Source organism: Apteryx mantelli, chromosome 7 (genome assembly GCF_036417845.1).
Source record: "Apteryx mantelli isolate bAptMan1 chromosome 7, bAptMan1.hap1, whole genome shotgun sequence".
In the NCBI taxonomy this organism is placed as follows: Eukaryota; Metazoa; Chordata; class Aves; order Apterygiformes; family Apterygidae; genus Apteryx; species Apteryx mantelli.
In genome coordinates, this window is record NC_089984.1 from 43,842,014 (window position 1) to 43,869,008 (window position 26,995).

General features: G+C 37.4%; 1 protein-coding gene across 1 annotated transcript; it reads left to right on the forward strand.

Moving 5' to 3' along the window:
• The first annotated feature begins 1,609 nt into the window (after positions 1-1,609).
• On the forward strand, positions 1,610-26,599 carry GLRX3 (glutaredoxin 3). The gene is made up of 11 exons (XM_067300389.1): positions 1,610-1,716; positions 6,850-6,958; positions 9,920-9,994; positions 10,632-10,833; positions 18,451-18,623; positions 18,723-18,784; positions 21,544-21,601; positions 23,402-23,454; positions 24,638-24,677; positions 24,760-24,852; positions 26,320-26,599. The coding sequence occupies exons 1-11, from the start codon at positions 1,649-1,651 to the stop codon at positions 26,368-26,370; spliced, it is 984 nt and encodes a 327-aa protein (XP_067156490.1). The 5' UTR covers positions 1,610-1,648; the 3' UTR covers positions 26,371-26,599.
• Positions 26,600-26,995: the final 396 nt, after the last annotated feature.

Genomic DNA, 26,995 nt, shown 5'->3' on the forward strand with positions numbered 1-26,995 from the left:
TCTCTTTGGTGTTCAATTAATAAACAGCAAACCGATAAAAACTGAAGAAGACTGTTTATCGAATTTTTCAACTCTTAACACACTGTCCTTCTGAGACATCTCCTGGAACTAGAACAGCGGGAAATAAATAGCATTAATAACAACAACTGGTAATAGGAATACCAGCCAAAAAAAAGAAGTGATGCTTGTTCAGTGAAATACCACTTAATATTATGAAAGTCTCTGTACAGACTCACTATCTCCGCTTAGATTTAGAGTGGTCTGAGGACAATCTTAAAGCTGAATCTACTTTTTATTGGCCTGATTCACTGTATTAATTGTGTAACATGCTGACTCAGTAGAATTATTAATATTTTATTTTGGAAAAATTTCTGTTTTGCTTGTTGATATTGCAGATAAAGTATTATTGGTGATCAATATATACAATTTTTAAGTTAAATTTAAAAGGACAGAAAACATTCTTCAGGGTGCTTTATGATCATCTGTTTAACAGCATGGGGATAAGACGCATAGTATTCTGGGTTTAAGTTTTTTATTTTCTTTCTGCATCAAAAGGACATAAGCATTATTAGACAAAACAAAACAAAAGATTCACTCTTCTTATCCCGTTTCATTTCTTCGTGATACGATTCCTCATCACCGGTGGTAATCCTAGTTCCAGTGGCATGAATTGTAACGGCTGCATATTTATGGGTGGTGAGCTTGAGGAGAGAAAATCTAATTTCAGGTTAACGTTATATCCTATTCTTTTCAGTAGACTGTCTTGGCAAACAGGAAGGAAAATGGTAATGCACAGGTCCCAGAAAGCAACCTGATATGAATGGCAAGAACTAGAAACAAGCTTTCCCGTCACACCTTTTGTGTCTTTTTTAAGAGTGTAATTTAAATTACAGTGTGAGAGTTCCTGTGTCAAGCTGCTTGGACAAATTAGTGCCCTGACGCTGCTCGGGAGAGCGGAAATCGCTTCCCTGCCTGCTCACGGAGCTGAATACGGGCACAATCCCAGAGCCCTCCAACATGCGGATTAGTCCTCTTCCCACCTTTACGCCCTAATATTTAAATATCTGCAGTATTCAATATTTAAACCACTGTGAGCTGCTAGGTTCCTTCAGCACGTGAACAACATTATATTGGAATCTTTACGTCTTTCCTTCACGAGCAACAAAAGGGCTGTACTTCGATAACAAAAGGTTAACTAGTAATAATAATAATAATAATAATAATAATAATAATAATAATTCTGTGAGGGTGAGGGCAGGCCTGCAGGCGCCGAGGCCGCGGGCAGGCGGCGCGGAAGAACCGCCCTGCGCAACGAGCGCCTTGTGCGCGGAGCGGGGCAACAAGCGGACGGGGCAAAGCATAACGGCGGCAGCAGCTCGCTTTTCCCGCTGCGGATGCGAACACGCTTCATGCCAGCGCAAAAACCCCGCTTCCCCACGCGCAAAAACCCCGCTTCCCTACGCGCTGCGCGGGCGCCGCAGCCGCCCTCACAGGAGGCGGCGACCGCTTCCCGCCCGCCGCCATGAGCCCGCCGCGGCGCATGCGCAGTGGGCGGGGGCGGTGCGGCGCATGCGCAGTGGGCGGGGGCGGTGCGGCGCGCCGGCGTGCGCGCCCCCCCGCCCCTTCCCCCGGCTCCCTGCGCGCGGCCATGGCGGCGGCGGTGGTGGCGGCGGGCTCGGCCCAGCAGTTCCAGGAGCTGCTGCAGCAGCAGGACAGGTAGGGGGGGGCCCGCACCGCCCCACGGCCGCTGTGGGGGGAAGCGAGGGGCGCGGAGAGGCGTGGAGAGGCGTGGAGGTGGGTGACGGTTGGTGGCGGTTGGGCCGCGGCGCCCTGAGGTGAGAGGGGCGGTTGGGCCGCGGCTCCCTGAGGTGAGCGGCGGTTGGGCCGCGGGTCCCCCCCCCGGTGTTTCCTCGCACGGAGCGCAGATTCCGCCTCGGCCCGCGGTGGCGGCTCCCCCTCCAGACGTCTGGAGCATTAATCCTGCCGCGGGGGGGGGGGGGAAATCCCTACATATATTCTTATTTCTCCTAGGCAACGCTCACGGTAACCAGCATCTTAATTAAAGGCAGATGCGCAAGCGCCTGCCTGAAGGAGGGCGGATTCGGGCCTGCGCTTTGCTCGTTTGTCCCGTTGAATCGAAGGTGTAGCAGCTGTCTTGTTATATCTTCTAATCCGCGAGCTGAGTGCAGGCTAAATAGCTCTTGTAAAGCACGTTAAAGCGTGATGCTGTGTTAAAAACAGTGCCGTGCTTGGCTGCTGAATCACAAAGCGACCTCTAAATGGAGAAGGAGAGAAAACTGATGAAATTATGGGTTTAAAAAGAACAATGAAGCTGCTAGCGTCACTTTTCCACAAACAGCGTTAGAAATATTGAAAGGTCTTGACGATGGGAAGAAGGCACTCGTATTTCTGCATTGAGATTCTTTGAGATTTGCTGCATGACGTCCACTCTTCCTTACAGGAATTATGCTTCAGCCGAGTTGTTGTGTGGGGATATCCAAGGGGGAAATACATAGTGAGAAAGGCTTCAGGAACAAGTACAGTGTTTTGAAGTTATTTTCGACAAAACCCCCACCAAATCTCTCTTTTCCTCTGTCCTCAAAAACATGGTTCAGTTTTCTCTTTAATGGTTTTGATTATGTTACACTACTTTTGATCTTAACACGGATTGATAGTACTGATGATTCTTTTCTGCTTCAGTCAAAAATATTGGGCTTTGTTTTTTGTTACTGCTAAGACACTCAAAAAAGCCAACAAACCTGCACTCAAATGCACAAAACCCCCAAATTAAAGTTTTTCTTATGGTCTCATCATCTCTTGATGGTGAATTTTAAAATTTAGAAATTAAAAAAATAGACGTTGGTTTGTTTAAGGTACCTTCTGTATTTAGATTATCAAAGTGATTTTGAAAATTAATGATGTCAAAAAGTAGTTTTAAACATTGCTTTAAATAATGAAGTGAGAAACGAGAAAATTTATTGAAGGAAATATTTCTTTTTTGAAAGTTAAAGCTTAAGGCAGAAGATATGTTGAATTTTTAAGGACAGGCCTAATTCTGTTTTACAACTAGGTTTGCTGTTTGGATAAACTTCCTGCTTTTCCAAACTAATAGAATTATCACCTTTGAGATACAACTACCACCATTTTATCTTGCAACTTAATTTCTTAGATTATCTTTCTGAAACCAGAGATCTTATCTTACATCTGTTTTATTAGTAAGCTTTGTGTTATGGAATAAGTTTAAATTTTAAGGTTTACATTTTTCCAGAACATGTCTAGATTTCTTAGGCGCATAAGATGAACAGAGCCAATGTTTTCAAAATTACTGAACCACTTCCATTACCACTCTGTAGTCTGTTCTTTTACCTAGACTATGTTTTAGAAAGATCAGTGTATAAAATTGAGTTACCTGTCAATGGTAGCATATAAATATTTACAAAATACTTGCATCTTGGCTTAAAAGGGGGTTGACCTATGGAAAAACCATTTTCTGGATTTTCTCATTCAGAAAATGTCTTGCTATGTTAGTTCTGCGGTAAATAGGCTCTTCATTTTAAGGATATGCTTTGTGACTCCATCTCAAACAAATCTTTCTCTCTCTCTTTTTTTTTTTTTATAAACAAAGACGACTGGGCTTTTCGTTTATCCATAGAGAATGCATGATGTACTCTTCTGCTTCCAGTCAAGTTTAATAAAAGTTATTAGAGATGAAAGAAGCGAATCTTATGTTTGGGCCCAAAGCTCTTCCACCAAAAATTGAAATGTGAAATGACATAGGATGAGAAATTTTGGGGCTTATTATAACACTTTCATTACTGTTCTCTTTCTCATAACCACTATCTAATAGTAGAATTTATAGAAATAGCTTGGTTGAATGTAAGAAATACTTTGTTTAGAATCACTTATACACTTTATTTTGTTGACTTTTAATTTTTTTCCTTATTTTTGAATTACTCTTGTCATTGTTTCAAGCTTAATTTAAAATGGTCAGAAACTGAGGGAGCAATGTAATTGCAAAACTAGTTAGACTTGTTCTGTGAATGAATTTGGCAAAAACAACCCTTAGTGCAAATTATTTTTATCTTCATGAAACTTGTATTTTAGATTAAAGTGCATTACAACTGTATGTTGGTAAGGAAATAATAGGTTCTGATGAAATGAGGATGAAAGAAAAATGTGATTATTACTTCTGTGCTTGTCATCAGGTGACTTTCATGTGATCAGATGTGCCCCCCTATGCATACTAAATTAAACTGAGCACCTGTGAAATACTTCTTGGTGGCAGGCAAAAAGTCATACTTTTCCTACATTCAGTTATATATGTATTTTTTAAGCCAGTGGAAGTATTCTTTTGTCCTACTTGAAATTTAACAGATGCACAAATAATTTTTAAATGTGAAGCAGGCATTGCATTATATGGCTGCAATGACAGCTTTACAAGTAAATTAACTTTATTCTCTATAATTAGTTGTAAAAGCTATAATAGATCAAAATAAAATAGTCTGTTTTGTGCTGACTACAGTAACATCATAGAACTTTATTTTTGTGAAGTTACTTTTGATCCTCCTTGGTGTGTTTATAACAGGTCTCCTGAACCCTTAACAGTGTAGGGTAACCAGTACATACATAAAGAACAATATTGGAGCAGGTCTTAAAAGTGGAACATCAAATGAAGGTTGTGATGGGCAAGTGCAGAAAAAACAACCCTGGAGCAAAATTCTTGATTATTCTCTGCATTAGCGCTTGGTCTGGGTTCTGAAATACCAAATTACTGCTGTGTTTTTTTTTTTTTTTAATCCTCTATCTATTGTGACTGGGTATTTTCATACATATAAGTGACTCCCTTTGCCTCCCAACCTACTTAATTACGATCACCTCACTATGTTGCGGCTTTTGGCCTGTAAATTAACTTTTTGTGTTCTATTTATGGATGGAAAGGGAAGAAATTTGTAGTTTTCTTTTGTCTTGCCTGTCTTTACCTTACAAAAGATGTATCTAAATAAGATAAACCCCCCAAAATTGGTTGCAGCATGGTATGCAGCGTTTGCCCCATTGGCTCAAAAGTCTTAATAAAAATGTGGCAGCCTGAGCTGGCAATGGTAGTAATGTTTGGAAGACTGTCAGCTGGAAGGAAAGATAAAGCTTCTGCTTGAACTGCCTGTGCTATAATCTGCCTTTTCATTTGCTTTGTAGACAGATTCCAAGAGGAGCATTGGTAGAAAAGTTTACATGCTGAAATGCAGTTTTGGAGTTACTCCAAGAAGTGACATGATCTCATGTTTCTCAAGGAGTTCATATTCGCATATGCCATTTATAAGTAAAGAATAAATCACTGAAAATGAGCCTTTACTGGAGTTTAAATGTTAGTGTCAATTGTGTGCAGTGAAATTAGTCCAAAGAAGTATACGGCTATTCTATTGTAATTCAAGGGAGATCATTTGTCTCAAGATCGTTGTTATTGCTGAGTGATTGTACAAAAGTGTTGGAAGATTCTATACAGAGAAGATGTGCCCTGGAGAAGATGTGTTACTGTTCCTAAATTCAGGTCTGAATTTGCAAGGCTGGCCCTTGAAGAAAAATGGAACTGTCTTGCAGTTCCATAATTTCAGTTTTTACTAGCCTGTAAACTATGCCAGTTCTAACCAGCTTTCAAAGCAGAACCACGTGCTGACTGATCACGTTATGGCAAAAAGACTACCCTGTTCTACTTCTACTGAAGTTGTCTAGAATTGCTTTGGAAAATAAAGCATATGAATTTTACAGTTCTGTGTCTGAATTGAGTTTGGTGTTGTATTCAGAGTATGTGGTCAGGTAACACAGCTTCTCTTCCAGCATGAATATTGTGCTGCCCACAAGACTGTTAAAATTTATAGTGAGCTTCTATTATTTACGCTCTAATAAAAGACACTAAATGACTTCTAGGGTATGGTTGCTTTGATAGCTGTACCTCTTTCGAAGTAGATTAAAAACAGTACATTATATGTCTTTTATTCTTTATCCTCTATTATCTAGTGCTTTTAACTTCAGCAAACCTAGAAAACAGAATTGAAGATTAAATGCAAATGTCTTGTCACTGTTGTCATCAATGCCTGTTTGGTTAAGCTCACGAGAAATACGTCATGGTGCCCAGTTTGGGATTTTTGTTCACATGTGTGACTTCTTATATTTAAATACTGTGTCTGATTAATACTAAACATTCAAGGAAATTTTACTGATGCTGGAAAAGGAATAAGAAATTGAAGCTAATAAAAGCAAAAGCTTATGTTCCTGTATAAGAATACTCTATTTTTAGGCAAGTCCCAGTTGCTTGAAAAATTACTACCTTATTTCCTGGATAGATAGTAAAGAAATAAGAGTGGCATTGAGTGGAGAAAAGCAGTGGTGCAGCCTTTGGCATGATGCTACTGAGCTGTGGAGTACCCAGAGCTTCTGGAAACAGAAGACCTTCCTGGAAGAAATGCAGGACCCCTGAGAATGGTCTGTGTGCTTGGCCTGTGGATGCCTCAAAATCTGCAGCCATGAAGTGCATGACTTGATCTTTAATATATCTGCTTGTTCTTTTCCTGCTTGCCATTCATATAATGTGGTCTCTTACTACCAGAATACAGGGTGGCATATTTCTTTGTTTGTGTATTGAGATATTTCCTGAAAAAAGTACTAGATGTCCTCAATTTTTACTTTTTTTATAAGTAATTTCTCTCTGTGAGCCATAGATAATGGTACTGGTTTCACTTGATTATCTTTCTTCTCAGGAAGGCTTTCTTTTTGTTTTTTTTTTTTTTTTGCATGGCATATCAAACTGCATGATACTTTAAAAAAATAAACACGCTATACTTTTTTTTGTAATAGGTCTCTTGTAGTTGTCCATTTTTGGGCACCATGGGCTCCTCAGTGTGCTCAAATGAATGAGGTTATGGCGGCACTAGCAAAGGAACATGTGCAGGTTACATTTGTGAAGGTAAGTCTTTGTTACCAGACAGTAAATCCTATTTTATACAAAGGAAAGACAGACAGACAGACATTGGAAAGCTGTTATTACAAAATATGAATAAAGTTGTGTTTGAAGTTCCTTTTTGACTTTGTTTGAAGATGTGAGTTGAACGTATGCAAGAGATGCATCAAAAAATCTGTTAGATCGAGTTCTAGATTCATCTTTGCAAGCTTGATATCTCAAACTTAAATAATGTCTTAATTTTTACATTGCTGTTAAAAAAAAAAAAAAAAGAGTTGGTCTAGTAAGATACAGTGAAGGCATTTCTTTCATTAGCATTTCTTTCATTCATTTTCATCTAACAAGTAGGCTTTTAAATTTCCCTGTTCTTGCAATGACTCAGTGCTTCAGTACTGTAGTTAGCCATATTGTTAAAGCCTGATTTTCATCCAGGGATTTGAGATTAAAATGGCAGCACTGTTCTTTTTCAAGTTTGTTAGAGATTTCATTTGTTTTCATGATGTTACTGGTTAGTCAAATAGATCTTGGGATTCATTTCTGTCCGTTATTAAAGAGCAGTAATCTTTATGGAGTTTAAAAGTAGATAAATTTAAAGTCTGTGCAATGTTGTCACTCGAGGATGAAAGTGGTATAATGCTGGATGGTATAAGCACAAATGAGATGCTATATTTTTGTGAGATCATCATCACATCCTAGTAAGAGAACTAGTGTGGAGGGAAAAATGAATGCACTTCATCAACATGCTGTTCATTTTAACACAACTTTCCCTTGTTAATGAGACACTTCTGTGATTATGAGGGCAGGGAGTAATGGAACAACCAGCTGTGTGTGTGTTTTAATTTGATTTCTTACAGCCTTTAGGTTTTGTGATTTGTTTTTAACGATTCCTCTCACAGTTGGTATTTTTTTCTCTAAAATGGAAGGATGGACCTATTTCAATTGTATTAATTTACAAAACCATTTTAATTAGTGCATCCAAAGACTAATGTTCAACATTTTGAAAATTTGAGATATTTGATATTTGTTTGTATAGAGTTGCTGTGACTTTTAGCAGGCCAAAGCAAGTTTGAAACCTCTCAGTTGCTTCTTTATTATTCAGCAGTAATTTATTTACTTTTTAATAGCAAGGTTCTGTATTCAGTGGTCAAACATTGCAAAGCTAAGATAATGGCATACTCATTTAGAGAAAACAAACTACCGAGAGACTTGGGGGTAAATTCTCTTGATATGGTATATTTTTTGCTCCCCACCGGGAATATCTTTAATTTTGAAAGTACTCAGTGCACAGAACTTTGGTCTGTGTTCCAGAATAGCCAGATTTTTTACTGGCAAGAACCTGGTAACTTATCGGACAGTTACAGATGACTAACCAAGAGCAGTGTAGCACCTCGCAAGGCCAAAACAGGTCGATTCTAGAACAGAACTAATTAGCATGGAATGAACTTCAAAAAATTGTTAATAAATCTGAAGGAGTCTTTCTGAATACAATTTCACATTTCACTTGTTGCATTTAGTTGTTGCATGTCTTAATTCCAAGATCCTTACTTGGTTAAAATGAAAATGTTTTTATCAAAAAATGGTTAGAAGCAGAATATTCTGGAAAGATGTACCAATAACAGCAAGTTATTGAAATACGAAATGAAATCTGTTCTGTATGCATGAACCTCACCAGAGTGGAACATAAGTATCCAGGTAGATAGAAAACTCTACTAGAAAATTAATATATTTAGTATAATTTGTTCAATCATTTGCAACTTGAAAGCAAGTAGATAATTGGAATTGTCTGTAGTAGAAAGTTTCTGAGTTGATCCTGGTGGAGCACTGATTTATGGGAATAGAGATGAAGCTTGGACTTCAAGTTTTGAATTGATGGCTGGGTTGCTTCTGTGTTCAGTGAGTTCATTAAGAGCCTTAATGGTTGGAACAAATCAAAACATAATGTTATAATACTGGAACATTCAGAGACTCACTGTATCTCAGTTAATAGAACAATCACAGATTGTGTTTTCTAAAATAGGTTAGTAGGGATGAACAGGTGAGAGCAGGAGCAAACTGTTAAGTAGCTCTGCGGGTGCTTGTCGATGAACTGTCATTGTATGGTTTGTGGAATAAGAATTTGAAAATCTTTTTCTTCTGTACACTGGATCACAGGTTCCTGTGTTTTAGGGTCTGAAAAAATATTTATGTCCGTTATAGCCACTTTATTTTGCTGCTAACTGCTGTTGTTACAGAGCTAGCAACTTAAAAAGCCTTGTGCTCTGTCACTAAAATAAGTTTCTAGACCGTGCATAGAAAATCACAAATTTGATTAAATTAAAAGATCTATTTTCATGGTAAATTATTACATTGTAGAATTTCAAGGTAAGCATTTTAAGGCTGAATAAACTCAGAACGAATAATCTGAACAAGCTTTCCACTCAATACTCAGTAGTCTTTCAGGAGTTAAAAATAAAATTTACTAGGCATCAATAGTTTATTGAAGAAACACTCCTTTTTGCTTCATAATTTGCAGAAGGCTGCAAATGTCAGTCATGATGTACTGCCCCTTGAAATTAGTCAATAGAGCAAACAGCAAGAATTGCTGTGGGCAGAAAATAAGCACTGTAATCATGACATAACTGGGGTCAATGATTTATGGATTTCAATATAGTAGTAGCTGCATATGATTGAAAATTTACTAGGTCACTAGTGCACCAAAAATTTTATTCGCAGCCTCCAGGCATCTTTTGAAATGTGCAACAAAATAAAAACCTCTGAACCTGTTTTGACACTGTGTAGGCTCGGTGGATGACACGCCAACCCAGTGAGTCTCATTTAAATGCAAATGTGTCACAAACTTCTGCATCAAAATCCTTTTTAAATGTATAAAATGCCTAGAAGAACATTCTAGGCAGGATTGACGTGCATGGTCAAACTTTAAGGAAGATTATGAAAATGAAACCATCTTTTCTGTTTTCTTTTTCTAAGCTGGAAGCTGAAGCTGTGCCTGAAGTGTCTGAAAAATATGGAATTAGTTCTGTTCCAACATTCTTATTCTTTAAGGTAAGAGAAAATGGATGTAAAAGAAATGAATTCCATGTGGGCTCTTAGCGTGTACTTCTATTACTGGAACAGCAGAAACTTGTTAAGAACTTTCACAGTTAAGAACTTTCACAGTGAAGAAACATTTATGCATCTGGCTTAAGTCTGGATAGCAGATCCTAAAAAAAAGTAGACAGAAATTGTTTTTATACCTAATCATAATATTTTGGAACTTCCTTAATTGCATTGGGATTCCTATAAGGTTTTTATGTTAGCTATCATACCTTGTATTGGGTCAAAAGTTTTTTCAGTGGTGTTTTCTAGTCTAGCTATAGTTCTACAACACAGCAAAAAAAACCAGGTAAATATTCTTTTGGTAGAAATGACAAGTATGCAGGCATGTTTGTCTGTGATTAAAAAAAGCAAAATATTTTAATTCATTAAAAACAAATTTCACTAGCATTAACAGGAGCTAGCCCACAGGATGGTGTAAGTCTAGAGTCTCTGCTGGAACTAAAGATTGGCTAAATGATCAATGCACTAATTCACTTTGCATCTGAAAATCTATATTTTATATGGTAATTTTACTTTTTTTTAAATTAGAGTACAAATACTGAATTTCATTTGTTAACATGAGCCTGTATTTTGGCTTCCTTAGAATTCTCAGAAAGTTGACAGATTAGACGGTGCGCATGCCCCAGAGCTGACCAAAAAGGTCCAGCGCCATGCATCTGGCAGTTCCATTTCTGCTGGCTCTAATGACATTGCAAAAGAAGATCTTGCTGTGCGTCTAAAGAAACTCATCAATGCTGCCCCTTGCATGTTGTTTATGAAAGGGTCTCCGAAAGAGCCTCGCTGCGGTAAGAATTTCCTGAAGTTCCTGTTCAGTGTGGCAGTCCTTGCTTTGGGCTGGTTGCCAGATTCATTCGGTTTTGGGGACGTGCATTGCAACAGTGTCTTGCATACCTAGAAACAAAAGGATACAAAAGTATTTTCATGTTGCTTATATGTAGTTAGAGAATTGCTGTTCCCCTATTTAAATTTTGGAGATAGGGTCACAGAGGTCAGGGGCTTTCCAAAGAATATGTATAATGCTGTCCTTGAACTAGGATGCTTTTTTCTGAGCTAGCTCAATGTTTAATCCTGCCATTTTATGCATTGAAGTACATGTTAACAATGTAAAATAGTTTGAAGAGAACTATTCAATTCAAGGAATAACAGAATTGACTAACATCCTGGATTACTGTTGCCATTTGGAAAAACAAAGTAAAACTACCCTAACTAGTAAAATTGGAAGACCAGTACCTTGTGTTGCCACTACAGAAGAAATGCCTTTTCTTCAGCTTGACTCCTCTAATCCTTGCTCACGGTTTAAAGTGATTGGCTCCCAGCTGACTTGAAGTATTGATCTGTATTGGGAAAGTACATAAACAAATGTTTAAAAATAAAATTGTAGTACTATGAAGCTGCCATCCTTCTGCCCATGCAGGCTAGGGAAATTGCTTTGCAGAACTGATCTTGCAGGGTGGGCTGTGGTGATCTGCAGGAGGCGAGTGGAAGGATGCTGCTTTGATGTGGGTTGGCGATGGCTTGGCTGTGCAGAACTCTTGGCAGGGCTTGGCTGTGGCTCCCTCTTGTTCCGGGGCAGGGCTGGGGGCATCGTTTTGGCAGTTAACAACACAACGCTTCGCACGCTGCCTGCTTTGAGCGCAGTCCCGGCCTGCCTTTTGGGGACGCGTCTCAGGATAACAGCTTGTTTGAAGTATGTCTTCTATTGCTAGTCTGCTTCTTACCCACAAGTCTTTTCCTACTGATACCTTACAGAAGTGAACATTTAGCTGCTAGTTGCTTTGTTGGTGTTTTCATGTACACTTATTCCCAAATGACCATATTCCATCCTGAAAAAAAGGAGCAAAATGCGATGTGGAAAACCTGCCATTCTTCATCATTTATCTTGAGAGCTTCACTAGAAATGGGAAGACTGGAAAGATTTTATTCTGGGGATAGGGGCTTAAGATAGGATTCTAGAATTCTAAACTTGTGTGTGTGAAAACAATGAAAAAATGTTGCTTTGACTTCTGCCTCCTTTTTCTCCCCAAATTGGTCTAGAAATCAAATGTTGCAACTTTCACAGTTCCTTCCCCACTGTAGCCGACACGCTGAGATGACTAAGACGGGATTCCTTTGCTAAGTGAACATGTATCCTATGAGGCAAATCGTACTAGCCACATCTTGGGGCCAAAAAGATGAAGGATTGTAAAGCGTAACAGGAGAATCGGAAAAGATTTAGAAATAACTAGCTCCTTACAGGTCTTGCTCCTTACTTACAGAACCAATACAGAGAGATTTACTGCTCATGAAGTTAAATTGTTATGGAAAACTTCAGTTGTTTGTGTTTAAGAACAAATAGTGAAAGTCCAAGTCTTTTTTTTTCTGGTCTGTCTGTGCATGAATTGCATTAAAATACACTCACTTGAAAGATTCCTGTATAGGGTCATAAATGTTTTTGTATCTGGCAGGGATACACGTGAACTTAATGTGTTCAAAACGTTTTGCTGAGAATGAAATGAGGATTCGCAGCATTATTCTGTTTGACCCTCTGTCTGGAAAGGGCTCAGCATGTGCAGCCCAGAGGCAGAACGGTGCCTTATGTCTCTGACAGAAGTTCGCAAGTGTGGTGTTTGAAATGTTGATATGGTGTGTGGGTTTAGTGATGTGATACTCACTTAATTGCCAAATATCCTTGTAGTGTGCTTGCACTGCCTATATTCTAGCCATGAAAAAGCTTGTAACAGTATTAAGTATTAAATTCAGGCAACAAGTTCCAAGTTTAGACATGCCTTTGTTAGCTGCCTTTTGTTTTGTGTTGATACATATTCAGGAAGTTCCCAAAAGAAACTAAATTGAGAAGAACCATGTAAATAATAATAATAATGAAGGAAGTAGTGTAGAAGGACCTAAAAGAAACTGATTTTACATGATCCGTCTGTCTATTTTAACCCTGCAAGATGCAGATCGTGGTATTACCATGTGCTATTAAAATGAGGGACGGAAAGGATAATAATGAGGAATACATTGATTTGATGGAGTGAGAATGCCGGTTTGTGATATGTGGTTTACAAAATAGCCACTGCTGGTTTGCATTGTATCTGTGTAGACATCGTATCGCAGGAGAGCCATTTATATTACAGGAGGCCTAGCTGTAGTTACAGTTATTGAAATTGAGGATGAGGTGCATGGAGTAAATACGAATCTCCACATTAACTTCAGGTGACTTTGGATCAGTCCCAATTCTTGACAAATGAGGGAGCTGACAAGAGCAGTGACAGCAATGAAGCTGCCAGTTGGCCCTAGTGGCGTTGAATTACAAAGAAAAGCTTTGAACTAATACAGCTTGTCTTCGTCAGGAAAGGAAGAAAGTCTGTGTCTGTCAAGCAGTGTTAATTGGAGGGAGTTTAGTATAGTACATGGTGCCCTATTTTTAGAAGGATGGCTTATATATGAAACTCGTGAAACAATGTTTGAAAGAGAAGTAGTGGTTAAAGCATGTCAAACAAAATGCTGGACCATGGGCTGCAGAGAATAATCCTGCCCTGGCAGAATGAGGGGAGTCTTGCAGCACAACCCAGATTACTTCAGGCTGATGAAGTACTTGCTTATGGCTTGTGTGCAACTACTTTATTGACTCTGCCCCCAGTAGCTAAACATTCTCTCAGCTTCTTTTAAAATACTTGCATGCCATTCTATGATTTTCTCCTGTTGTAGCTGTGGAAAGATTACAGAAATATGAGGGGAAGTGCAATGTCCTATATATACTGAGTCTCCTCATTCTGTTTGGTATTTGCACACCTTATTTTTTCCCCTTATTTTTTCCCTTCCTAGATTCAAGGCTGCTGTTTCATTTCAGTGCATTAGTAGGTTCTCAGTATCTTTTCTGTAGAAGTAGTTTCAGAAATAACCCCAGATTTCAAAACTCCTTCATGTTCATTGTGCGGTTGTATGTTAGCTTGGAAGTCTGACAGTTTGCACATATGCATTTGCTTATTTCCAAGAAGTAATGAGGAGCTGGGACAGTTTTAATGATTCGTCTGTTCCAACCAGTACATTATACATTTAATTACTTTGTATTTCTGTCATTCTTCATTTTTTTGTTTTTTGTCTGAAAAATATTTTTAGGCTGTTATGAAAGCTGAGCATGAGGTTAAATGGTAGTTTTCATTCTAACATACGGTGCTTGCTGTGTCTAAGTCTTTTTTTAAAGTGTTAAATGGTGTGCACTAGAGAAACAGAACAGGGATGGAGTGTAGTGGACTAAAGTGTTTCTTCCCCTCTTATCATTTCACAGTCTGAATGCATTGTCTCTTATATCTAGTGGCATATAACTAAATGTGAGTTAGCAAACTAACTTAGAGAATTTAGAGATAACTTAGAGAACTAAACTATGCTGCAACTGTTTCTTTTAACTTTGACTTCCTTTCCTCTACATCCTTCCCCCAGTCCCCTCATCAAAATAGCTCTTCCTATTTTAAGTGCAGGAAAAAAATTTCCTCCTTTGTGCATTTAAAAACTCAAACCCTAAACTTAAAGCTTTCAGTAGTTTTCTGACTCCTCTGGCATTGAAGGAGTTTGAGACTAGGAAGTAAAATTTTGTCAAAGAACTTTGTTGAAGTGCCTTTGGACATTGGTATATTAATATGATCACAGAATTTCTTTTATTCAAGATGATGAGCTGATGAAGTTTTGTTTATGTGTAGGAGCATAATTTAACAACATAATTACAGGTGCACAGAAGTTACATATGGTCACAGGAATTTAGATATCATAGGAATGGAAATTTTGGCTTATTCTGAAGTAGACTTGTGAAGTGCAGCCGCTGATATGTTGTATAGTAACTGTATGTAGCAGAGCACAGCTCTGATGCACTTCACCATCTCCTAATATTCCTAAGCCTCTGTTTGGGGTGTCCGCAGCTGCTAATTCAGATATAGGTGGGGTAAGTTGAACTATGCTGGATGCTAGCGTAGCCCTTCCTGCTACATTAGCGGGTAGCCTGGTGCGTGTTGTGGGTTTGGCGGCGCCTGGGAAGCGGTAGGCGCAGAGCCCTGTGCAGGTAGAGCACGGTTCTTCCTCTGCCCGTTGCGAGAGCGAGGGTTGTGCAGGCAGCGATAACATGTGCTCTGACCTGCTGTGTGCCCAGCTTCTCCGTTACGCTCCAGTCGGCATCTAGCTTCAAAGGGATCAGTTGATGGCACGTGCACGCCATTTCTCCTCTGGATTTCTGTAGGTATCCAGTAGAGAGCTGGTCTGCTAAAGTGTATTGAGCAGAACTCTAGGCAGATTTTAAAGTTCTCTAAAGAAAAACCCCTTACAGTTTTTAATGTATTTAGTTTTTGATGGGAGGGACTTGAGGCTATAAAAAAAAAAAGGAAAAAATTAAAAAAAAGACATTAAGGCTTCAAGGATAAGGATACTTCATTAAAACTCAGCATGGAAAGTGAATTAAGAGCATAACAGGTTCATTTGCATGTGTGTTAATATTATGATAAAATAGGTATTTCTTCAAGCTTACAGTTTTTATATTTGATCCCTGGTACCCTATGAAAAGTATGCAGGAGGTGCTTACCTAAATAGACTTAAGTATTAAAATTGGAAGTATGCAAATGTGATGCCACACACTAAATCATCTGAACTTACAGCTCTTTATTTTGCAGTTAAATACTGTGCCTGCTTAGACTGCTTTGATAGTTTCTGGCAGTAGTTGGGAGACATTAGTAAGTTGGATCTGTTGAAATTCCTAGAATAGACAAACTCTTTTTTCAAGGCTTAACATTTAACAAATCCATATTATCTTTGACAAAATGTTATAACAGTAGTAGGAGTATTAAAAATGTAATTAAGTAAAAGGAGACATGCCTCTCTAAAGGTGAACGTATTGGTGAATTGTATCTATTTTGATTCAAATAATAGATTTGGTGTGTTGAATGCAGTTGGCAAATAGTGTGGAACCCTCTCCAGCAGCGTATTATGAGATCTTCTTGTAGTTTATAATTTCTTCATTGGGAAAGCTGATTCAGTGTAGTGTAAATTAAGGTTTGTCGTCTTGGCTGTGTTTGCTGGCTATTGTATCTGGTTGCTATGCATGTTGTATTATTTCAGCAGATTCTTTTGGACTCTAATCGTATTTGTTTATTTGCGTCATCGATACAGTAATATAGGTAGTCTGTCATTATCAGTGTAGAATCCAGAGTGACATTTGTGGTTGTCTAGATAACCGCTTAAAACATTTTGTTCACAGTTTAATTATTCTTTGTAATGCATGTATGGTATTTCTTCAGAAATTCAACCTAAATCTTTTGTTATGAGAGTAAAGCTGTTCTGGCACTTTATCCCTAAGCATAACACTTCCAGACTGCTACCGTATCCCTTCAAAATGAAACACAGCCAATCAATCTTTCTAGTTTGCATGTAATTGCCTACAGCTAAAATAAAGCTTTTTTTTCCCCCCAGTCTCTTACAGTAGAAATGAGTTAATATATTGGCAATGGAATAACCATCAGCAATCAGCCTTTAGCTGTTTACTAATGAACTCCCAGATGTATGAAAAATTTCAGAATCTGTGTTTTACTTGAGGCTGTACATGAACTTAACACTTCAGTTGTAGAAAGAAAAGCAACTTAGATGCCATACATATAAATACTACTACTTCATATCTCAATAAATTGCAGATCATGAAAACTGCAGAAAGCTGTAGTAAAAATCCATATTTCAAAAACTAATAGGTAGTTTTGCAAGCTGAAATCAAAGGTTATTCTTGTATGGCACTGATTCTTTTTCCTCATTTCAAAATTCTTTTTTCATTTCTTTATTAAAGCCTTTAAGCATTTTTTTTATATATATTTATATAGAGGTTTTTATTTGTCTGCACAGCATTTGTTGGAATTCTTTTAGGAAATTGGAAGGATTGCAAGGTTATGTGATTCTAAAACAGAATGAGTTGGCAAAGATGTAAAATGTACATTATTATCACATTGATTTGTGGGCAAATTGTCATGGATCACTTTTGCAAATCATGTAATAGTGTTGTCTAGGAGGCCTTTATTTCCTCAGAAACGATGTGCATGAAAGTAGCAGTGGCAGGTGTTAAAATATTTCCGGGTAAAGACCGAATGTTAGAAATGAAGCAAAACTTCCGAATCTTTGTGTGTTGCTATGTATTTAGCAGCTCTCCTGATCAGCATTGTTTTCATAGCAGGGTGCATAAGCTGTGGGGGAACAGAGGAATTGCAAATCAAAATCTGACCATCAGTCCTAAAGATCAGCTCCTTGGCTTCCTTGTGTTGTGAAGTACAGCAGACCTTCACATCCGTTTCCTTTATGGAGTAACTCTCTGCAGTCTACTCTGGAGCATCCAGTGAGCTCTGTCCTCTCCAGAGGAGCGCTTGTGATGCTCTCCGTGGAAGCTGCGAAGTGGAGGAAGGTGGCTTTGGTTGTCAAAGTCTAATACTGCTTTTCAGGTTACCCCATAAAGAATGGCCATATTGGCATGAAGGATACAGCCTATGTGTGTTTGGCTTTTTTTAGAAGAGTTTCTTAGTTACAGGAGAGAAAAACTCTTTTCCAAGGTTGGCTACATAATAAATTTATAAAATTGGGATGTTTACATTCTTTCACTTACTGTCCTGACAAGAAATTATTGTCAGAGTAGGACATAATGAAAAGGGGTCACAAAAGGAAAGTAAAGTGTCATAAGTGTACGTAAGTGTCCTAAGGGTAGTAAAATTGTATTATTTACTCATGAATATAAACCTTAAAAAAAAAAGAAAAAAGGTATCTGTCTTTTGCTGTGAAGTAGAAAGGAGATGCTCTTGAAGCAGAGGTAGAAAAAAAAAAAAGCCAAGTTTCTAAGTTAAATAAGTCAAGTCAGTGACATGCTGGTGGGTTTGAGTCATAGTTCCTGTTTTGTGTTAACTTCATCCACTTTTGGTGTGGAAGAAGGTTATTATTAGCTGGAGGAAGAAATGACAGACAGAGAAAATGATGCGCAAGTAACTAGAGGAAGTGAAAGGCGGCTACTGAAGATACGGTTAGGGTCATTGAGGAGCTTTTCCTCTCTATGAGTGAGGAAGAGCTGGCAAGAGAAGGAATAAGGGAATGCATTTAATTTTGCCTTAACCGTATTTTGCATCAACAGGGAAGTACATGAAGGTTACTTACTGAGTACCGCTCTATGTAGAGAAGCTCTAGACTTACTGAACTGTTCAGTTACTTAGGTTTTATATGCCCAGTAATTAACCATGTTTATTTTTTACCTCTCTATAATATTTGGGGATATTAGCACAACAAGGAATAATACACTAGAGCTGTTGGTGAGAAGTTATGGCCTGAAAGGTTTGCATTTTTTTAATGAATAAAGTTTAATACAGACATGGGAACACTTGGTTTAAAATTATATGTAATTCCTCTTTTTACTTTTGCAGGTTTCAGCAAACAAATGGTGGAGATACTGAACAAACATGGTATTTCATTTAGCAGTTTTGATATTTTTTCTGATGAAGAAGTTCGTCAGGGACTGAAAACATATTCTAATTGGCCAACTTATCCACAGTTATATGTAGCTGGAGAGCTTATAGGTGGACTGGATATTGTCAAGGTTAGAAACTGAGAAATTTCTTAATCTTGCTAGTTATCAGAAGCAGTTTTTCTTTTTCATATCTGTTTTTTTTTTTTTTCCTCCCTGTAATCTCTGTAGGAACTTGAGGCTTCTGGAGAACTGGACACAGTCTGTCCGAAGGCATGCAAGTTGGAGGACAAGTATGACATTTTATGTCTTTATTTTAAGGGGGTTCATTTTTGAGGTTTCTTCCCTATTCATTTGTATATGGCAATCTGCTATATAAATTCCTTTTCTTTGACTTTATCAGAAGTAAACCAAGACTTTCTTTAACTACAGAACTCCTGCACTCCTTATTTCAAGTAGTTTAATATGTTCTGTTTTCTATAGAGTAACATCACTTTTATGTAAAGTATTAGGCTATACTGTTCTAACAAGCTTTGCTTATTATACTTGTAGTTTGTTAATTTTAAATTATAACAGGAATATATAGATTTCTTGATTCTTTTTTTAAGAACTTATTTTTAAAGGTAGCTCAGAAAACCCTCTTCTAGACACACTAGTAGCTTTTGTTGGCTTTATTTGACACACACTTACCTTCATAACTATGACATTGGTGTAGACAAAGTATCTAGGCTTCTCTCCCCATTTTTCTTGACTACCCATGTCCTTCAGTTCCTGTTTTCTTTCACTTTGACAGTACGAATGCATGCTGCGTCAATAGGAAGTGTTGCCTCCTGAGTCAGATGTAATATCTAGAAGCCAATTTGTCCTCCTTTAACCTGCCCATTTGAAGATACGCTGCTGTTTGAAATTCTGCCATACCTCAGGCAGACAAGCTCCAGATATGCGACAAATCATTGTTAGGGAAGTTGCTAGTATACGGCGGCATTTTTCTTTAGCTTTTGTGTGAATAGTGCCATTGAGACATGCAAAAGAAAGCTGATTTACAAGAAGTAGGCCTGTGCCTTGAAGGCAAATATGTTAGCATAGATTTCCCACTTGCCGTCTGAGGATGGTGAGAGTAAAAGTCTTGCAGAGCTCTGGAGGTGACTGGTTCTGGTCTTCTTGCCTTGATGAAGCACAGCTGAGAAATAACTTAAAGCAAGCTGTCTTTATGCAGTAATGAACCAGACTTACTTTCACAGGTGTGTGATGCCTTTTAATTTGTTCTATCTTTGAAGTTCACATGTTGTTACTCTTGAAGGGCCAGTTGTTACCCTGGTAGGGTAATTAGTAAATTATTTCACTGAGACCACAAAAAGCAATCACTTACTACCTTCTGCAGCTTAACTGAGCTTAAATTATATGTAAAGATGGGATTGTCTCAGTGTGTCCTTTTTAAAACTTATTTTAGAAAGTGTCCCTTGGCCTCTCCTCCTTTTAGCAAACTTGCAAAGCATATAAATTCATTGAGTTTATACGTAGTTTTTTGTTTTGCTTAGTCTTTTGGGGAAGAGAAGGTAAGTGGAGGACATTTCACATTACCTAATGTGTTTCATAGAATAAAGTTGTAGGTATAGCTAGATGTCTCCCTAAAGAAGCAGCAGCATCTCCTGAACAGGTGTGTGAAATGTTCTCAAATTTTGATGTAGAAAATTCACAGGGCAAGTCACGGGCTGCTCCTTGTTGCATAGTTTGTTATTCATCTCTTAGCAGATGTGTTGGTTTCTCAGGTTAATGCACAGCATTTTGTTGAGGTCTGTCTTCTGTTTTCTAGTGACAACTGGGAAGTGTTTTTCTACAGCACCAATTAGTTTTTCTTTGTACTTACCCTTGTATGTAGTTTCTGGGCAACTAGCTCTCTTTCTAACTATATTCACTCTATCAGGATAGTCACTCATTTAAAAAATAAACAAAATCTGTGGGCTAGCTGTTTGAACATGTTAAGACTTAATAAAATGAAGGAATATCAGTAGTGCAACCTATTTAATGCTAAATTCTGTTCCTTTACTCCATGTTTGATCTCTTCCCATCAATGAACTGTGTCTGCTTAATTGAAAATCTCCTGGAAAATGAACTCTGCAAATAAGCTTGATTTCACCAAACATTTTCTGGCAGCTGGGGAGCTGGTCTCCTGTGGCTCACCTTTGGTGTAATTGTTAGTTTACCGTTGCTTTTTCCCCTAGAGCCAACTTGGTTGGAAAAATTGTCTTTGTTTTTAGGTTTACACATGCACAGGCTGTAGGTCACCAACAAAACATCATTTAGTTTTATTTTGCAAAGAGCCTGGATTCTCCAGTTTAGAATCATTTTGCATTGTGCGAGTAGTGCAAAGTGACCTTTTACAGAAAATGACCACCTGCCATGCACTTCATAAAGGATAAACTGCCTTTAGCAGGAAACTGTTGGACAGGAGGCTTTGCTAACTTTTTCCGTCAGTTGTCCCAGCAAACCTTTTCTATAAGCAGAGGGAAAGAAAAGAAGTGTCTGAGTTGTTATGTGGGTGGACCAAGGATAGGCCAGAAGAAGACAGGGCGTGATGGGGCAAAGTGGATCTATTCCTGAATTTCAGTAGCACCTTGTCCTTCGTGATCTTATGACTGATGGATAGCAGCTATAGCTATTACTCTACAAAATGCTTTGTCTCATATGGAGAATAAGAAACGTTAAGTATTATATTCAGTATGTGGAAAATGATGTGTTTTGTAGTGATATGTGACTGAGTATAGATATTGTATTAAAAATACCCTGAAAGAATGTTTTTCCTTAAATCTATTGCTTCTTGATACTTACAGGTCAATCTAGAAAAGTAAATTTTTGCTCTAAAAGTAACAGGATTGTTTATAACTGTAGTGAATGAAGTTGAACAATATAAATGAATACAGTTGGTTATAGTACTGCTTTAAATTCATTTGGTAAGTTGTCTTTCCACTTTTTGCATTTGTTTTCCTGTTGAACAAAAGCACAGGATAATAATTGAGCTGTTCTCTGTTTTCCTTTTTCCTGCCTCCTGTAGGCTTAAAACCTTGATAAACAAAGCTCCTGTGATGCTTTTTATGAAGGGAAATAAACAGGTAAGGTTTAAACAATTGTTTGAATAGAAGTAGAACTGTAGTTCTGCAACACTTAGTGACAGTTACCTTCTTTTCCTTTGTTAATGAAAATTGGTAGCTCTGGGAAGTTGTTTGTGTTTTTATTTGGTGCTTCTGTAAGTCATAGAAGAACAGTCCATATTTTACCTGATTGAAATATATTGCTGAAATACTGATAGCAACAGTCCATGTCCTTTTGGTCTTGGTTAATGAATTTTCTTCTGATGTTCTGAACATTTGCTCCCAAAGTCTACCATACTGGAGGTGTACACTTTGACTATTACCCAACATGTTAATTCCATGTTTTTTCCCCTCTGCTGACCTAGTTGGATTGAGTGTCCTATACTTTTTAATTTCTCTGACTTTATTATGCTTGCACAATTTCATTTAAAAAAAGCCAATAGATGTTTTCAAGGCTAACGTATAATGTCACATGCAGTAAATGATCCACTCTTCTTCTCACGTGCATGGAGTGGTCAACACCTGGTGGCTTTTAATTCATCAGTTATCTATCTTGTGCACTGAAATAAAGCTAGTGGCCTAAGACAGATGACTGCCTACAATTAGGATTAAAATAATGGCAAATGACTGTAAACTAAAAGGTCATCCTATTTATTTGTGTTGCATGCCCATACAAGGTAACCAGGGGATAAATTTTTCCCTTTTGAACAGCAAGGCAGTGCAGTTCTTTCTGTCAAAGTTACCTGAACAGCACCCGCCTCACCTTAAACTTTTCATTGGAGTGATGTACCCTAAGCAATAACTGTATTTAGTGGCCAGATTTGGAGAGGTGTTTATGCAGTGTTTTTTAGAAGGGATACAGAGGCAGGAAACTGAGCTCATTCATGTGATTTCTTTCCATTTCATTTTCTCATTCGTTCCCTGAGCCCTCTCTGTACATCAACAAGAGATGCTTGTGAGAGTAGCATAGGCTGTTTTCCGAAGCCATTTCATAAGCGCTGGAACCTTGTGGGTTACGCTGCCTCGCTGAAGCGGTGGTGACTTGCTAGTTGTGCTTAGTTTTTAAAGGCACTAGAAGTGCATCTGTTTAGAAGGCTGGTGTCTTGCCTGAAGAAAGCAGAGTTTGGGAAAATTGTTTAATATGCGTTTTGGTTTTGCCCGAGTTACCAGCAGAGTTAAATCCCCAAGAAGAAAGGGTAGTCTGGATTAAATATACAGTGCCCACCATTTTCTAGACATTCAATGTCACTATACTGCCAGTATGGAAAGAGTTCACAGTAGATAATTGAAATTAATAATTGAAAGTAGAAGTTGCTGTACATGCACACAATTTATCAGTTGACCATAAGATACTCTCTCCAAAATGGTAAGTAAAGGGTGGAGTATGTTCCAAATAAATCACATCTTTTTTACAAATTTATATTAGGCATTTGTATTCAACCTTCCTATTGCTTTGGCTTTTTGAATGTTCAGAAAATAATGAAGCCTAATTAGTTTTCAAGATAGTATTGCCAAACTTGGAAAACAGATTCACCTTATATCACTTCACCACAACTGAAGTAATAGGAATTACCACCCTTAATACTTTCTTTTACTTTAGCAAAGTATATAAAGAAAGAAATGTTCAGTAGTGTTTAAAGCTCAGAGTGAAGTGTAAGGAAGAATGAAAAAGGGATTAGCAGTAATGCTCATCTAGTAAGGATGTTATTACCAAAAATTGATGTTAGCTGTAGTGTAATTTGAGGAGCTGGAATTTTGAGGATTTAAATGACTAAATTTAGCAAAAAAATATGTTTTAACGTGTGTTTTTCTGCATTTTAGATGGCAAAATGTGGCTTCAGCAAGCAAATTATAGAAATCATAAATAGTACTGGGTATGTAAGCTTTATTTACTTTAGGAAGCCAGTTCTCTTTCAAAAACTGCAGTTTGTAAATAGATAGTGTTTGGAAGATATTCGTGCCAGCCTTTACAAAAGCATCCTCCTCTTTGTTTGAAAGTGTTTTAAACTATCCCTATGTAGAAACCAATAGTGTAAATCCCTACTGCGTTTGCTTGGATACCAAGTTGAAATGTGGTGTGTCCGATGTTATGCTGCTTAAATACTTGTGAAAAATGACTGCTTCATAGTGATTGTCTTGCTCTGATTTAACCCTGTGTGCTGGGAGGTTATTGCAACAGTGAATTTCTCGTTTTTGCTGTGATTGTTGACTGTAAAGAAAAAAAAACGCCCTTCTCTGATAAGTAACTCGTCTTAGAGGTCCCTCTTGATCTCTTTCCTTAATCTTGGAGCCTCTCATCTTATCTAGACCCAGTTTTTCTCTTCAAAGCAATTCTTTCTGTAGTGAGAGATTAACATTGTCTTCCTCTGAACAAACCCATGGTGTTTTGTACTGCTAGTTAGAGGTTAAGCAGTTGCCTTGCTTACTAGACCTCAGAAGGAGCTCTTGAGATAACAGCCATAGAGCAGAGCTGTGTATATCAATGTACAACTTAGAACTGAGTAGTAGTTACTCAAATCACTGTCACTGGCCCTAGTGCACCTACAGGGATCCACGTGCTTTCCAGTTACTAAAGAATGCCAGTACTGGGAATACTAGGAATTACATACCAGAACTCTTAGCTGAGTCAGCCGGAACTGAGATTTACACTGGCATGATATATTTGGTGTCTTTGTGCAAGTAATATATGAAGAAATGAAATAGCTGCAGCTGTTTGATCGCTCAATAAAAACTTGAAGAGTGTTTTTTAAGCTATTTAGTGAACAAAATTATTTTGAACACATTTTGCACAATAAGAGTCGAAGGTATACAGCTCCATTTTTAGCACAATATGGTGTCGTCTGCATTATGAAGAGTTTTCCATGAATCTAGACATCTTTTACATTACTTTTTGGTGCTTAAGTAGCTGCCTTTTTTTTCCCTCTTTGTTTCTTCATATGTGTTAATTATATCCTGGATGATTTGGAAGCTAGCTTTGTAAACATTTATGTTTTGAATTTTTGTGGGTCTTCCATTGCAAAAGTCCATAGTAGATCACTCTTTTTTTTTTCTTTCTAGTGTTGATTATGAGACGTTTGACATATTGGAGGATGAAGAGGTAATTAAGTCTCTCCCACTTTGTGTATTTCCTTGGTACTTTTACTAAAACTGAAGTTTACATTTAAGATTATTTTTCTTAGGTGCGGCAAGGACTAAAAACCTATTCAAACTGGCCAACGTATCCTCAGTTATATGTAAAAGGTGAACTTGTTGGAGGGTTAGATATTGTTAAGGTAAGACTGGGAGAATTTTGTTTGACATGTAAATTGACCATTTGTTGAGAACTGTAAAAATGTTTTCTGACTGTAATATACAGAAATTCCTGTGTAGCGGCCTGAGATTTTGAAATCGAATGACTTGGTTGCTTTTACTGTGACTTCCATTATCTCAACATATGGTTGAAAGGAGCTTTAAATCTCTAGTGTTCCTATACTCCAAGATGTAGCAGTGAAATGTATTTTGTTGACAGCAGTCAGTTACCTTTACTGTAAAGACCATTTTTACCCCGTGGGTGCATTTTTACAGGTTTTTCTTGCTTCTTAGTTTTACTTTTGACATTGCTTTTCTCAAATAAGGTGGGTGAGACATTTTTTCCTAGCAAACAGTCTCATTCCTGGAAAAAAGTAAGGTTTATTGTAGTTGTTTGAACAGACCCTGAAGCAACAAAAATAGATCTGCATCTGTTACTGTGGTTTTTGATTTTTGTAACAGAGCAGGCACAGTGTTCTAAACCCCAAATACTCCTGAGCCTATTCTTGTCTGAATGGTTTATAGCCAATTCCTCAGACATTGTAACTCCTGGGAAGATACAATCAATAAATCTCATTTAGTTCTAAAAATACTGGTATTACTTAAATTATATAGATTACTTTAATTTTATTTATTTAACAAGTGTATGGGTTATTTCAGTGATCAGTAAGTATAGTCCTGGGCATTGCAGAGATGCTGCAAAATACTTTCCTTGCTGCGATTTAAATACAATTTTTCTATTTGCATTGTTAGACTGTGTTCAGTTCACACTGACTAATTTGTATGGGTAGATGAATGTTGTCAATATTTTAAAATACATTCCATAATGTAGCATAATATGAAATAAAATTGAGATAGAGAATATCAGGAAATGGTTTTAATATAACATATTGTGGAATATGTATTATTTTCCTACATCTCCAGGGAAAGAATTCTATCTGTATAATAAGTTAAAAGCTATATAGTTTGAATTAAACCATCAAGATGATGCAAGTAAATATTCCTCATTTATAACTTCTGAATTTCTCACTGTCTTGTTTGTTTTAATGTGTGGTAGGAACAAATTCTATCAATGGATGTCACTCATTTTGCGGGAGGCACTTTAAATGTTGTAAAATTTTGTGTGTACCTACAAAATATATCTGAAATTTGTATCTACAAGGGGAAATAATTTACTTTGTAAAGTATTAACATGACATTCTTCTGGGGGAGGAGGGAAGAGGAGCGTCTCTCCCTCCAAAAGTTTCTTCTTTTACTAAATGGACATAAAATAGAATTTAAATACAACATTATGAATGTTAAATAGTTTTGTTTGAGAGGGACCTTTAGTGGGTCATCTAGTTCATCCCTTTAATAGCCAGTGAATTATTTTCTTATCTGTGAACCATCCCTATTGAAATCTTGTAATCACAAAATATATTAAAAAAATAATTATGTATATTTCTTTACAGGAGCTAAAAGAAAATGGTGAACTGTTGCCTGTTCTGAAGGGAGAAAATTAATGCAAAAGGACATCAGTGGGAACCAAAATACTTTGAAAAATTATTCATGTATAGATTATATTGGAGCAATACATGACTTAGCCCTGTGGAACCAATCAGAAGTGAATAAAGGCTTCTTACTGCCTCTATATATTTCACAAGAACATGCTACTTATGAAAATACATGTTTTTGCTGAAGATACCAAATTGTCAACATCCTCACATTCAATTAAAATGTAATGCTGAAAAAGTTTGGAGTTTTTTATTACACTCTTTGTACATATTCATTGTATCTAGACATTTAACAGTGGAGTAATGACTCCACTATCCAGTGCACAACTTTTTGGGGCTCAGCTTCCCTTAGGAGAATATTAATGGGAATACCTCTGTAGTATGGAGCATAATAATTTTCTGTGTCTCTGCTAATAATTGTTTTCACATCTAGTGAGCAAGAAAAATACTGTTGAAACTGTAATCCAGTGCACCATTAAGAAGTTATTAATGAGTTTCAGCTGTATACTATGCATCTTCATTATCTAAGTATGTACAGTAATTTCAGGTGTTCAGCTTATTTAAACATAGATTTTTGGTCATATTTAGATTACAATGGAAATGAGCCAATAAATGCAATGATTAGGCCAGTCTT

Bases quoted from the DNA above. Each gene is read 5' to 3' on its own strand.
- GLRX3 (XM_067300389.1), top strand. From the start codon at position 1,649: ATGGCGGCGGCGGTGGTGGCGGCGGGCTCGGCCCAGCAGTTCCAGGAG. The intron at 9,995-10,631 runs GTAAGAGAAAAT...TGGCTTCCTTAG, and splicing joins CAACATTCTTATTCTTTAAG to AATTCTCAGAAAGTTGACAG. The intron at 21,602-23,401 runs GTAAGGTTTAAA...TCTGCATTTTAG, and splicing joins TTATGAAGGGAAATAAACAG to ATGGCAAAATGTGGCTTCAG.